Source organism: Saccopteryx bilineata, chromosome 1 (assembly GCF_036850765.1).
Source record: "Saccopteryx bilineata isolate mSacBil1 chromosome 1, mSacBil1_pri_phased_curated, whole genome shotgun sequence".
Taxonomy (NCBI): domain Eukaryota; kingdom Metazoa; phylum Chordata; class Mammalia; order Chiroptera; family Emballonuridae; genus Saccopteryx; species Saccopteryx bilineata.
This window is the reverse complement of record NC_089490.1, coordinates 2,937,933-2,951,546: the sequence shown is the minus strand read 5'-3', so window position 1 is coordinate 2,951,546 and position 13,614 is coordinate 2,937,933. Positions and strand designations below refer to the sequence as shown.

Genomic DNA, 13,614 nt, shown 5'->3' with positions numbered 1-13,614 from the left:
CTATAGACTCAGGCCTGTGGCTTCTTTCGTGGGGGTCCCTTCATCTCACACTTGGGTCTTCTTTTTCTAGGGGATTTTTTCTTCCCAAAGCACTCTGCCTTAACCTCAAAAAAGAAAAAAGAACAAAAAAACTTTGCCTTGTCATAATACGCCTGTTATATCTAGACATACATCTAAATGAAAATGTAAACTCAATATTCATTTCTAAGGTTTTTAATTCCTATCCCAGTAACCCAACATAACTCTATAAAAGGCCTCTAGTTCTCAAAACCTTTTCTATCCCTCAAAAGGACCGGAACGGAGCAGAGCGCACTGAGCTCCACATTTCAGTTGGCCAAAAAGCGTAATCCGGTCTCCTCCCCTTTAAAACCAAGTGAAAGGCTTTGAAAACTGTAAGTACTTGTCAATCCGGACTTCACATTACATCCAGAGCTTTTGAAAATTGTTGGCAGGCTCCAGTTGGCTGAGAATTCGTAAACACAGAATCCAGAAATAACTGCATAGCCTATAAAGCTCCGGGGAAGGAGAGGGGTCCTCATCTACAGTGAGGCTTGGAGAATCACTCCTCTCACGGCTGTCACCACCACCTCCACTAGGCGGCGCTCTATGCCTTGTTTCTTCCCACAGCGTTCGTGACAGAGAAACCATTTGCTTGACATTCCCAATTCACAGCCTTTCATTTCAAAATTCAGGTTTTCTACTACGGCCCTTTGAACTAACTAAGGTCAATGTCTGACTTGAAAGTCTGTAAGCACCAATTCCCCAAACCCAGATGTCCCAGCTCCCTGAACTCCTCAGCCCCTCTCCACTTAGAGCAGAAGGGGTTAGACTGGTGGTGTGTGATGGGAATTTGGGTAAGAATTGCTGTATTATTGCTCTGTATTGGCATTCTATTAACACATTGCTGACTGCTCACGAGTTAACTCGTGTTTGCACTTGCATTAGCTATTTCAATTTTTGAAACTCAGGGAAATATAGGATTATTGTTATTTGTGACTTTCTGGTCAATTGCACTTTATTCAATGCATTCAAAATTTACTGTAATTACAGTTGACAAAATACATAAAAATTCTACTCAAAGTAGCTAGGGAACCTAACACTTCTGGTACTTCTAAAAGAGCTCCTCACATCGACTCACCTTTTAGGCTTTCAGGGCAATAAAAGATGTTTTAGAAAAAATAGTCACTGGTATAAGGAAAATCCAACTAGAACGTCTAAAGCAGGGGTCGGGAACCTATGGCTTACGAGCCAGATGTGGCTCTTTTGATGGCTGCATCTGGCTCGCAAATTTTTAATTAAAAAAAAATCTTAAAATATAAAACATTCTCATGTATTACATACAATCCATTCATTTCCTACCGCTCATGTTCATGGTTGCTGGTGGCTGGAGCCTCCGGGACACCACCCAATTTTCACTGGATAATGCGTAACATACACAGGTCTTTGTATGGCTCTCACAGAATTGGAATTACATTTTAAAATGTGGCGTTCATGGCTCTCTCAGCCAAAAAGGTTCCCGACCCCTGGTCTAAAGTGTGTTTCAAAAGGAAAGCGCAGGGAAACCACATATATTTGCAAAACATGATGCTACCATTACACATAGGTGATGGCTATACAGCATACACTAAAAAAGTTACTAAAATAGTATGTATATAATATGTAGCAGATATGTACAGTTTCACTTAGATACATTATGTATAAAAATAAAGTATATTTAAGTTTACTTAGTTTCATTTTCATACTCAATTACAGAAAAACAGCCGGTGATGTAACTCCTGCATAATTTTACGTCAATGTTAATCATCTGTGCAGGGTGTTGACAGCCTGCACTTTGAAGCCCAAGCGGCAGACAACCGCTGTCAGCCAGAGGCCCGGTGCCAGGAGGGCCTTCTCCCATTCCCGACTTCTGGTTTTGGGGACAGCCCGCAGGTCCAGCAACTCTGAGAACCCCAGAGCCCGCCCGTCCTGACGACTGACTGAGGCTCCAGGTTCCCCCCTCCACCTGAACCAGAGCCCACCTGCCCTGGGGCTCAAGGCTTCTGGGAAGTCGGCCTTCCCAGGCAGAGGCGTGGCCTCCATCCCCGCGGCTCCGCCCACGCCCCCCCCCCCCCCCCCCCCCCCCCCCCCCCCCGCACAGCTGCCTGAGCTCCGGCTCCTCCCACCCCAACACCCTTCTCAGAATTCTCCCCCAGTTCTACCGCGCTCCCTTTGAAGCACCACACAAACAACTGTTAAGATGAACTCAAAACTTGAATAATACTTTCTTTATTTACAAGTTAGAATCAACAGACAAAGAACACAATCCAGGGACCCAGTGGGGAGATGACCGAAACCCCCAGGGGCCCCAAGGGAGGAGGAAAAGGGCAAACAGAGTAGAAAAATGTCAACGTAAAAAATGAGCTCCCCCTTCTTCCCTCCCCGTGGAGGTCAGGGGACCACGACCACACCCCAGCCTCACTTATCTTAAAATAAATTAGAATCCAACCCCAGTGGGCCTTCGGAACTGACCAGGGCAGCTGTGGCCTCTGCCCTGTGTCAGGTCTCTCGGGGGGCTGGAACTGAACCCCGTCTTGTCCATGGTGTCCCCTGCAGTCATGTCCCTGCACCCCCCGCAGAGCCCGCTCTCCTGCAGGGGGGAGGTGAGGAGGGTCACAACGAGGGGCAGGGCAGGGCGGGGCGGTGTACGGTCCGGGCCTGCGGAGCCTCCTGCCCCTCCTGCCCGTGGGCCTGGCCCTCAGCCCGAGTCCGAGTCACTGGTGTCCGAGGAGGAGGAGGAGGAGGAGGAGGAGCTGGAGTCTGAGCTGGAGCTGGAGGCGCTGAGGCGGGACACGGCCACCTGCTGGGCGGACGAGGCCTCGGCCTTCTCGCCGCTCGCTGTGGGACAGGGGGTGGGTCAGAGAGGGGTCTGACCCCACTCGCGAGGCAGACGGGGGCAGGCGCAGTCCTGCGGTGGTCACAGGACACTCACCTTTCTTGGGGGGCTTCTTGGTGGAGTTGAGCTGCCCACTGACATCTTGTAAGCGCTTCTCTAGCTCCCGCTTCTTCTCCAAAGCCAGCTCCTCCTTTGTCTTCCCCACAGGCTTTTTAATGGCTGCGGGCAGAAACACCAGGACCAGTGAGACCGCAGCCCACGCCCAGTTCTCCTGTTCCCGGGGCTGCCCTGTGCTCTGTACGCCCCACGTCCTGGGAGGGGCAGGCGGCACTGCAGTGAGGACACACTGCCCGCTGCCCTGACCAGGCAGCCTCAGGACCTCGCATACTACTCACTGTAGGGCTTCCGGGGCTTCTTCCGAAGGCAGGAGAGGACGTAGCGCTCCAGCTCTCGAAGTGTGGACGGCTTGAGAGTTTCAAAGTCAATCTCGATCTCCTCCGGGTTCGAGTCCCGCAACGAGGGCTCCCGGGCCTGGATGATGTGCACCACGCGGCCCAGCTTCTCCCCGGGCAGCTTGTTGATGTCCAGGCTGAGCTGCCGCTTCTCGTCGTAGCTCATGGGCCTGCTCTCCTCCTCCTCCTCTGAGTCGTAGCCTGCGGGCAGGGCGGGCGGGGCCATCTTCGTGCCCTTTTTGGGCAGTCTGTGGGCAAGAGAAAGTCTCCCTAAGACAAGCACCCCTGACCTACGGCGTTCCCACTGTTCACCCAGACGGGGCTTCCCGCCGGGGGTGCAGCCCGGCCCTCCACTCAGGCCGGCGAAGCAGTGGGAGGTGGGCGCTGTGGGACTGACTCGGGGAAGCAGCCCGAGCTGTACACTTGGGGCTCAGAGGACCAGACACAGGTGCACAGGAGTACACCGTTCTATCCCCTAAGCACCAACCCACCCCTGCACGGAAAACAAGAACAATCAGGTCTCACTGCTGGAGAGAGGGGAGCAAACTGGACCAGGGCCAAATACACGGCTGCCACTTGCTCTTGTCAACAGTCTTATCGGAGCCTGTGTTCCCAGTCCCACCTGCACCGCAGGGGCAGGCCCGAGTCCCTGAGACCCCGAGGCCCCGTCACCTGGCCCCCCACAGGTCTGCGGACCCCGCTTACGGGAGAGCACCCGCCTGTCACTCACTTGGGGCCACCTCCCCCAGCAGGCCCGAAGCCGGGAAGCCCGAGTGCGGCTGCTCCGCCGCCCATGGCGCCGCCCGCCTTCTTGGATTTCTTGGGCTGAGCGAGGCGGGGAGCCCGCGGCCCCTTGTCGTCCTCGTCCAGCCCGGACCGGCCGCGGTGCTTCTCCGCCTTCCGCTTCTTCTTCTTCTCCTTCTTCTCCCGCTTCCGCTTGGGCTTGGAGATCGGGCCCTGGGACAGGGCCGCCAGCTGTTCGTGCACTGCCCGGAGCTGCAGAGGAACACGCAGGGTGCGCAGTGAGCAAGACGGTTCGTAGGCTAACACCATAGATTAAAAAAACAAGAAAGGGCAAAACCAGGGCCTGAACGTCCCAGTCCACTGACAGTGACAAACACCTGCTCCTGCAGTTCAGCCAGGCGGTGGGCCCTTTCCTCCTCAGAGTCCGAGCTCTCACTCTCCTCCTCCTCCTCGTCGTCCTCCTCCTCAGAAGAGCTCTCGCTGCTGCTCTCCTCGCTCGAGGACTCCGAAGAGGACTGGGTCAAGCCAGCAGGCAACGCTGCTGAGACGGGCAGAGGCCCGGGCTCCAGGGGCTCGTCCGGCATCTTGGCGTACCGGAACTCAAAGACATCCTAGGAGGACAGGGACACTCAACACCACGCCTGGGGACAGTGCCCCGCGTACCCACCCCCACCTGGGGACAGAGCCCCAGTTCACACTCTAAGGACCGGGAGGTTCTCACGCTGGTTCCGCAGCACAGGGGAGACCCATAGACGCCCCGAGGCCCACCAGCCACTCGCCTGCAGCTTCCTGGCCATGGCCACCACGTCGTGGTCGGGGGGGTTGTACTTGTAGCAGTTGGAGAACATCAGCCGCACGTCGGCGGCGAACTCCTGGGCGTCCCGGTACTCCCGGCTCTCCATCTTCCGCTGCGGAAGGGGCGGCGTCAGGGGCTGCCCGGCCGGCAAGCTCTTTCCCTGCCAGCCTCGGCCATCACAGGGCAGCCCGCCAGAGCACTGCAGGACTAACCATCTCTGCCCTGGAGCCCAAGCCTGAGGTTAAAGGACTGGGGGGCTGAGGTAATGTCTGTCTAGGAAGAAAACCATTTCTAAGTCACAGGAGAGGGTCGCTGGACTGGGGCTACCCTTCACCTCTCAATTCCACTAAGTGAACGCCCCCAACAAATAGGGCTTAACTGTGTGTAAGTGTTGCTCTGAAGACAAAACCCACAGCAGTTCCACCTCTAGAAACTAGAAATTTGCATGCATCAAGTACTTGACCAACGCCTCATGACTGTTTTGCATAAGCAATATACCAAGAACAAAGATTGCTGCATGCCCCTAAGAAGTTCCTGATCATTTTCATTCATCCCTGGGCTCTAATCACTGCTCGAGTGACCCATCTGCCCCATGCAGTGGGTACCTTGACAGTGCTGAGGTCCATGGGGTGCTTGATGATGTCATGGTAATCATGCAGGCCGAGGGCAGAAGCGTCCACTGGTTTATAGAAAGGCCAGGCATAGGCAGCATGCTTCTTGGAGAGTAACTCCTTCAGAATGCCATTGCAATGTTTCAACTGTTCGGACAGCTTCCCTTTCTTGGAGCTCTGGTGTTGCTGCTGGGAGTCAGGCAAGTCTTTGCGCGGAGGCTTGATGGGACGGCCGCTTTCTCTCCGCACTGGGGGCAGCCGCGCAGCCTTGGGCTCGAGACCCCCAGGGGGGCTGGCCGGGGAGCCGGGAGCCAGGATGGCTGTCGGGGTTGGGGTGGTGGTATCCGCTTTCCGCTTCACCCCCTTCTTCTGCAAAGAGAAACGACGGGAGCCGTTTAGCGCACGTCCACTTCATTCAGCTTCCCCCCATCGTCCAAAAGAAGTGCAGACAGATACCTTGGCCAGGGGCTGGGCAGGGGGCGCTGCGGAGACGGTGAGGAGCGGGGCTCCGGCCGAGTGCAGGGACTTCAGGAGGGGAGAGGAGATGACGGAAGGGTGGGGGATGTTGAGGACGGTGGTGGGGATCTCCGGAGGTGGTGAGTACAGGGTCGTGTGCGACACAGAAGAGACGGCAGGCACCTGATGGGCACTGGTGACGCTGCCCTGGAGCGCTGAACAGAGAAAAGGAAAGAGGAGGTTAGTCCAGTCACCTTGCCCAGCTCCCGGGCTGCACACCAAAGCTCCCCTCTCCCTACCTGCCAGCTTGGCCCCCTTCTTGTGGCTGTTCTTGGGGATGGTCACCACTAGCTCCTGCTCCTCTTGAGGCATCGACGCCACCTTCTGTAGGAAGATCTTTTCCAGCGTTTGTGCCATCAGGACAATATCATCAGTGGGCTACAGAAAACAAACAGGTTCAAATGCCCGCCAACTACTTTCCTCAAAGGAATTCCTAGCCACAAGCACCCACCACACCCTGCACTGTCACTGAATACTAGAAATGACTGACACTGGCCACTGATTCCCACTTTCTCTCCCAACTGTCCTTCAAAATAGAACAAAGAGAGAAGTTCAAATTAAGGGAAAGAGATATGGCAAAGAATAGATCCTGCTGTACTCTGCTCTCTGGAAATTTCTAAAAACCAGGGCCACCACGCCCAAACATTAAAAGCGTTCTACTTAAATAAACCTCAATTGGACTTGAGCCCCACTGAGTGTAGTGGCTTCCTCTGGAGCTCAGACTTCCCAGATCCTGACACCGGGAATATGGTAAGACTTAAGCTTGGTGTACACAAGACATCTAGCAAAACAGTATCACCTCTCCCCATCTACTTATGGACGCAGAGAAAAACTCACTTTGTTGTAAATGTAACAGTTGGTGAACATGGTATTAAAATCCTGCATGCACTCTGAAGCAGCCCAATAGTAGTTGTTTTCAAGTCTCCTCTTAATAGTACCCATGTCCATAGGCTGCTTGATGATTTTATGATAATCCTAAAAGAAATAACAAAAACCTGGGTCAGAGCTACTGGAAACAACCCATGCCAGTTCTCCTAGGAAACTACTGGCCCCAACACACACATGCGCGCACACACACACACCCCCCTCACTGCGGCCCCAGTTACACTAGGACAGGAAAAATGGAGCAGGATTCTTACACCCAGGAGGCCTGGCTCTCTCTCTAGCCCCCGCCTCCCGCCCCCTGGCAGGCTCCCACCCGTGACATTACCTCTGGGGCTGGCTATCCATGGGCTGCGTGAGGGAGAGGAAGAAGCTAAGAATTTTGGCCACCGTGGTCCTCTCCCAACCCGGGGTGGGAATCTGTAAAATGGAGCCAGGGCACAAAAGTTAAGGAAGGACATGTGGAGGGCAGAACAAGAGATGCCAAGACAGCAAACAGATGGAGCAATCACAAAGGCCCACAATCCCGGAGGGCGGTGGCTAGCTGCCTGAGGGGAGATGGGAGACCCTGGGGGCCGCAGTGCCTGCCTAGACAGCCCACCCACACTCACACGCACTCGTCCAGTCCCACCTCTCCACTCCGAGCACTCCACTCACCGGCAGACCCAGTTTGACGGCATCCACAGGCTGCCGGAAAGGCCATGCAAACTGGTGTTTCCACAGAGCCTTCATCACCACCTTGTGCAGGTATTGCAACTGGTTGGTAACCCGTCCTGGCTTTTTGGGATTAGACACCTCCGGGGGCGGTGGGTTGGCAGGAGTCAGTTGTAAAGCTGGCACTGAAGCCATCGTGGGGCTTTCAAACCCCTCGTACAACAGGGAGGGCTTTCGAATCCTTTTCCCTGGTGCCGCAGCCTCTGGGCCCAGCCCCAGCAACCCTGCATTCCCCTCCCCAGGGAGCCTGTGAAAACGGGAAACAAGTTAGAGGTGGTCATCTCACAGAACCTAGACGGAGCGCAATTCACTCCCTACACCCAATAAACGCAGACCTGGGACCTAGTGAGAGCTTAACAACCACTACTCAACATCCTTGGAGACTCTGTTCTCGTCTCCCCTCCAACCTTTTTTGCTTCCTTAAGCCCCTAAATGCTTTCTCGTATAACAACTGAGAACCACAGGCTTGCTGGGAAGAGACTTAAGCATAATGGGTGGAGCCTAGAAACTCCAGCCCCAAAGCTCGAGGGCTTGCTTGGTGGTTGCCATGGCTGAGCCAGAGAAGCGTGTGAAAAGCGAAAGGGAACTAAACAGAGGATTTCATAAACTGCTGGCAAGACAGCTCAGAATTCACCTGGGTAGAAGAGATCAACTTCCTCCACAAGCTCTGCCCAGTTCACTTCAAAGCAGAAAATGGACAAGAAATCTAGTGGGAAACCGTACCAACTCTCAAAACAGACGAGGAGCATTTGTCCGACTTCACAGCCTGGAGACCCAGCTGCCAGGCCCCAGGAATTCTTAGCAAATCCAGCCTTCTCTCTCCAAGGGACTCAAAATACAGAGCTGCCCAGTCAAGGTCACCCAGTTCCCTCTCCTTAGAGGAAGAGACCACCCCCACCCCCAACTTGCTAAGAAACCACGATTCCACCAACAGCTCCCAATATAGCGTCAACTACCGGAGATGAAAAGCGGCAGTGGTGCAAGCTTCCATCCCCTCTGGTGCTCCTGGGAACCAGCTGTTTCTCTGGGGCCAATGGAAACCACCCCCCAAGATCTCACTGTTGACACCCGAAGACAATCCCTAACTCCACCCTCCCGCCTTGCAGAAACTCAAGGCTATCAAAAACGACCCTCCACCCAAAACACACACACCCAGCCCCCCAAAAACGACCCGATCACTTGCAGACAAGCAGCGGTTTAATGACCTAGCTAGCCGAAACACCAAAACCCCACAGATTAAAACAATAATCCCTCTACCCTACTCTGGGATTCCCCGCGGCCAGTCCCTGAAGCTGTCACCATGGCAACCCTGGGCAAGCCCTCGACGCGGCCACGAACGCCCCGAGGAAGGACTGTGACAAACCGTCGCTACACCACCACCAGGCCCACCGCCCGCAGGACCCGCCGCCGACAACCCAGCCCGACCGGCCCGACCACCGTCGGGATGACCGCAGTGACAGCCTGCGCGGCCGCCGTGCGCAGCGCCTGCGACCGTCCTCCCACGGTCCCCCAACCGCCGCTCAACCCCCTCGGCGCGCGCCCCGCTCCCCCCAACGTCCCCTCCGCGCTCGCGGGCACGTACTTGGCGTGGGGAGTCACGTTCTGCAGCATCTTGACCGCGGGGAACCGGCGCTGCACCCAGCCGCGTCAAGTCCGGGCGGCCTCCGTGCCCCCGACCGCCCGGGCCAGCATAACCCGGGGAGCAGGGGTGCGGGCCGCTGCCCTCGCCTGCCAGGTGACAACCCTCCCACCCCGCCCCGCCGGGCGGGCGGGCGCGCAGGCAGGTCTCCTCCGCGGCTTCACGGGCAGCTCCCGCAGCTCGGCGCGCTCCGCGGGAGGCCAATAGCGAGAAAATGGCGGCGGCCTCCACCGAGGCAGGCGAGCCGAGAGAGACGGCCTCTTCAAACCCCAGGAAGGCCCCCCGATCCCGGACACAGTCGTTCAATATGGCCCGCTGTCGGTCTGCAAGGATCCCCTCTTCCCGCGGGGGACTGTCCGCGGGCGGACGAGGTCCTCTTTCGATCTCGATGGAGGCGGATGAAACACGGAAAAATGATTTAGGGAGCCGCCGCCTCCATCTTTGAAAATCCTCTTGAGGGCGGAGTAGAGGGGGGTGGACAGATTCCGAGGACTGGGCGGGGCTCGAAAAAGGGGCGCTTCGGGGGCTTCTATGGGGTCTGTACTGTCCGCCGGGACCGGTCATAGGCCGAGACGAAGGCCATTTCCAAGCGGATGGACGTGGATTGGAATGGCGGGCCCCGGCGACTCGAAGGCTCCGTCTGGGTCGGCGGAATCCTCCAGGCCGTTCTAGAGGTTGCTCCACTCCAGCGCGAAATGGCGCCTGCGAGCCCCGCGCCAGCCCTTTATATATAGGCGGGGGGGCGGAGCTCCGCCGCTCATGCGCGCCACCGTGCTCGAGCTTTCCTCCGCCTCCTCTGCGCGCGCCCGCTCGCTCACGCGCGTGAATCAATCCAGGCGAAGGGGAAGGAGTGCCTCGCCGCGGGAGCATTTTCTATTGGTCCGCTGCTGCGATGACATCATAAGCCTCACCTTCCAAGTGTCAGTCACCAGGCAGAGAGCCGTGCCGCATAGAGCCGAAGCGGCCCCCAGCCTGGGCGCGGAGACCATTGGCTGTGCGGTGCTGCGGGGCCTCCCGGGAGGCAGGCTGGCAGGGTGCAGCACCCGCTCCCCACCTCTCCTGCCAACAGCCTTCCCGGGCGTCCCGGCCCGGGGGGACCGGCGACTGCCAGCCTCCGGCCGGAAGGGCCGTTCGTAGCTCCTCCATAGGCCAGACCCGCAGGGCCGGTGCGGACGGCATGGGCGTGGCCGCAGGACCTGGGCGGGTGCTGGGGCTCCACCGAGACGGCCGCAGTGAAGAACCTGAAACGAGGAAGAAGACGCCATCTTAAAAGCCACGGCCTGGTCCTGTTGGCACAACAGCGCAGGGCTCCCGAAAGAAGCGAAGACGGGCTGTAAGGTCCCATGTCGCACAATAAGAAGCAGAGGCTTGCCCGAGTCTTACAACCCTCCCTGCCATTCCCCAGGCCACACAACCGAAAGACAAAGGCAAAACACCCCCTGAAAACCTACCCCTGAACGCCTCAAAACTTCTATCAGCAAGATAACCAAACCTAGCGTACGCCCCCAAACCTTGCACCCCAAGCACGTCTCCGACCCCAACCCACACTCATACTTTGTTTTCGCTACAAATACCTGCCCGCTCGACAAAACCTCAGCAGTCCTCAAGTGGGAGCAAAAATCTGCAAACACACCTGGATAGGAAACCCACCTCCTCCCCAAGCTTCATTCCGGTGTCGGGCTCGGCGGAGAAAAACAGTCCTTAGAGGGGCGAACCAGGGTGAACACCCTCCCCTGCGGAGAGCTCGGACTCTTCCCCACGCTCCCCGCCTCCCCCATCCCGAGGGCATGACCGCACCTCCCTTAGGGTCCCTCCCCCGTAGGGGCGGAAGGGCTCCCCCATCCCCCACCCGGGTCCGGAGTCCTCCCCACGGAGCGGCCGGTCCACCGGTCAGCGCCCGGGAGGAGGGTGAGCGGAGGCGGCGGCGGCCGCGGCTCACTAGCCCTCGCCCTCCTTCTCCCCTCCCCCCCGGGCCGTCTGCCTCCGAGGAGGGGCAGGAGCCATTTTGGGAGCTCAGTTTCGCCCCCTCCCCCACGATCCACTCATCTAAATCTTCCCCACAATCTGCTTATCTAAACAGGGTTAGACTACGAATGAATCGAGAGCCAGAGCACGACAAGCTCAGGACCTCTAAAGCCATTCCTGGGGCTCCCCGTCCCCTTACAGGAAAATACCCCCCCACACTTCCCCTTTTCTGGATACCAAGAAAGAAAGCAGACTAGGCATATCAGAAAGGTAATCAGTGCAAGCCAGCGAATACAAGAGTCCCCCCACCTCGGAAGCGCTTCCGAGGCCTAGGTCCCTGAGCTCCAACCACCTCACCCTCCCTCCACAGTAGCTCCTGAGCCCCAACCTCCTGAGTGCGTCTAAAATGGCCGTCAATCTCCTGTCTTCACGACCTCCTGAATTGGGCAAACCCCGCCGCGGGAAGTGCGCCCCGCCCCCTCCCGCCAGGGATCGGGCCTCGTCCCCAAAAGTACAGGCGGGAGCGCGGGCGGCTGCCGCAGGGACAGCAATGACACAGCAAGTTTGCAGAAGGCTTCTCCCCTCCCCCCGTGTGGCCCAGCCTCCCAATTCTGCTTTTCCCCACCCGGGCCCTGCAAGTCTGCACAGAGGCCAGCCAGAAAAGAGAAATTTAGGTCGAGAATAAACTGGGCCTTAGAAAGCGAAAGGGCAGCCATACATTACTCTGGCTTATTTCCCTACATTCCAGAAAAATCACTGCTCTCCGATCCCTTCCAACCATCCCTTCCCCCACTTGAGTCACAGAGGAGGCTACAGCTACTCAGTAATTTGGAAAACTAACTCTTCCCTCCTTCCCGTTCCCTCCCCCGCAGTACACAAGGAGAGAACTGTTAAGAGTGGGGGAGGGGATGGAGGCAAAAGACACCACCCTGGAGAAACCCGAAACCTTGTGAGCTGTGAAATCATCCCGGGTCCTAAGCCTCACTCCCACCCGCTTCAGACCACGCTATCTACTGCCCTCCCTGCACCCACCTGGCTCCTGGTTTCTGCTCCCAAGCTGACCCCGAGCTTTGAGCCTGCAAGCCCTCCCCAGCCTAGGGTGGACAAATGCTCAGTGAAGACCCCAACAAAAGCAACGGAGGTGTGTGCAGAAGGCTCCGCCGTGTCCAACGTGAATGCACAACTTGGATAAGCAACTGGAAGGGTAACCTCCAGCATGCCATGTGGTCGCTGCAAGGTTCGGGCCGCTGACACAAAGGATGCACAGAAATGCTCCTTTCGGTCTCAGGAGAAAGGGCGGGGGAGCCTGGGACCATATCAGTTCACACTTCGGGCTGCCCACTTTAAACCCTCAGCCACAAGTAGGAACTATAGTCACCACCCCCACTCCTCAGCCCACTAGGTCACCGCCCGCGCTCCCCAAAAGGAAACCTCCCCCGGCTCTGGGCTGCACCCCCAGGGGACGAAGGGAATACCGCCCCGGGCCCCTTTCCCCTCCAGTAGCTGGGGAGGCACGAGGTTGGCCATTCCCCTCCCCCATCAGAGGTGCCCTCTCCCGCCCGCCCTTCACGGTCCAACTGGCCGCGAAATACCTGAAGGACAAACCCACCCTCAGGAGCCTACTCTGAACCCCAAGAATCTCCCTCACGGACTCCCCACAATTGGTTAAGCACGTAAATGACTGGCAATATCCCCGCCCAAGGGCCCCTTCTTACCTGGATCCTGGAACCTTCCAGGGGGGATCCAATGTTCCCCTCGGCTGGAAGCGGGGGTATGATGTAATCCGGGGTGTCACCCCCCACCCCGGAAACTGAAGCTGTGTTGGGGGAGGGGGCGTAGCCCCCAGCCCCTCCCTTCCCGATCGAGCATGGGGGGGTGGGGAAATCATCTGGGCCGCGCGGCCACGTCAGCGACACCCAGATTGGCTGGCCCGGGTCATGTGCCAGCTGTCCCCCTCCTCCCCCCTCCACGGGGGCCAGGTTTCTGAAGAGTCCTAGTCGTCGCACAAGGGGTCAAGGGAACTGCAAAACCCAGGCCTATTTCTAGAGACTCCGCGGGCTCTAATGCTGCTGCTTTTCTAGAACCCCGGCTTCCCATCCCGCTGTCAGGGACCTTGTCCCCACCGCGTCCCTCCTTACGGGTTCAGCATGGCGGCCGCGGCCCGGGAACGTGTACTGCGCAGACGCGAGGGTGCGACCCGGTTGGGGGAGGGGAAAGGAGCGCCGGAGGCCGCGGGGAGAGCAGCAGAGCGCAGGCGCCCGGGCCGGCTCCGCAGCTCCCGCGGCGCGTCCGGGAGCGCGCGCGGTGGGTGGGGCGGAAGCGGGCGCGGCGCGCGGGCTCCCTGCCTCCCCCCCGCGGCCCCGCACCCCCGCGGCCCGGCCACCTGCAGGACGCCGGGGCCCTCGCGCGGCGCTCTGACTCGA

The 13,614-nt window shown here is 58.0% G+C and overlaps 1 protein-coding gene across 6 annotated transcripts; it reads right to left on the bottom strand.

Moving 5' to 3' along the window:
• Positions 1–2,231: 2,231 nt before the first annotated feature.
• On the bottom strand, positions 2,232–13,041 carry BRD2 (bromodomain containing 2). 6 transcript variants are annotated; one of them, XM_066254166.1, is made up of 13 exons: positions 12,907–13,041; positions 9,170–10,467; positions 7,531–7,834; positions 6,829–6,966; positions 6,231–6,369; positions 5,932–6,146; positions 5,470–5,844; positions 4,848–4,976; positions 4,446–4,679; positions 4,055–4,320; positions 3,268–3,572; positions 2,969–3,091; positions 2,232–2,874 (listed from the first exon to the last, which is right to left on the bottom strand). In XM_066254166.1, exons 2-13 carry the CDS (start codon positions 9,196–9,198, stop codon positions 2,735–2,737), a joined length of 2,397 nt encoding a protein of 798 aa, XP_066110263.1. In that variant the 5' UTR covers positions 9,199–10,467; positions 12,907–13,041; the 3' UTR covers positions 2,232–2,734. The 6 variants fall into 6 exon arrangements, with proteins under 6 accessions (XP_066110263.1, XP_066110265.1, XP_066110262.1 ...); XM_066254168.1 differs by lacking the exon at positions 12,907–13,041 and adding an exon at positions 11,580–11,695; XM_066254165.1 differs by lacking the exon at positions 12,907–13,041 and adding an exon at positions 10,801–11,462.
• Positions 13,042–13,614: the final 573 nt, after the last annotated feature.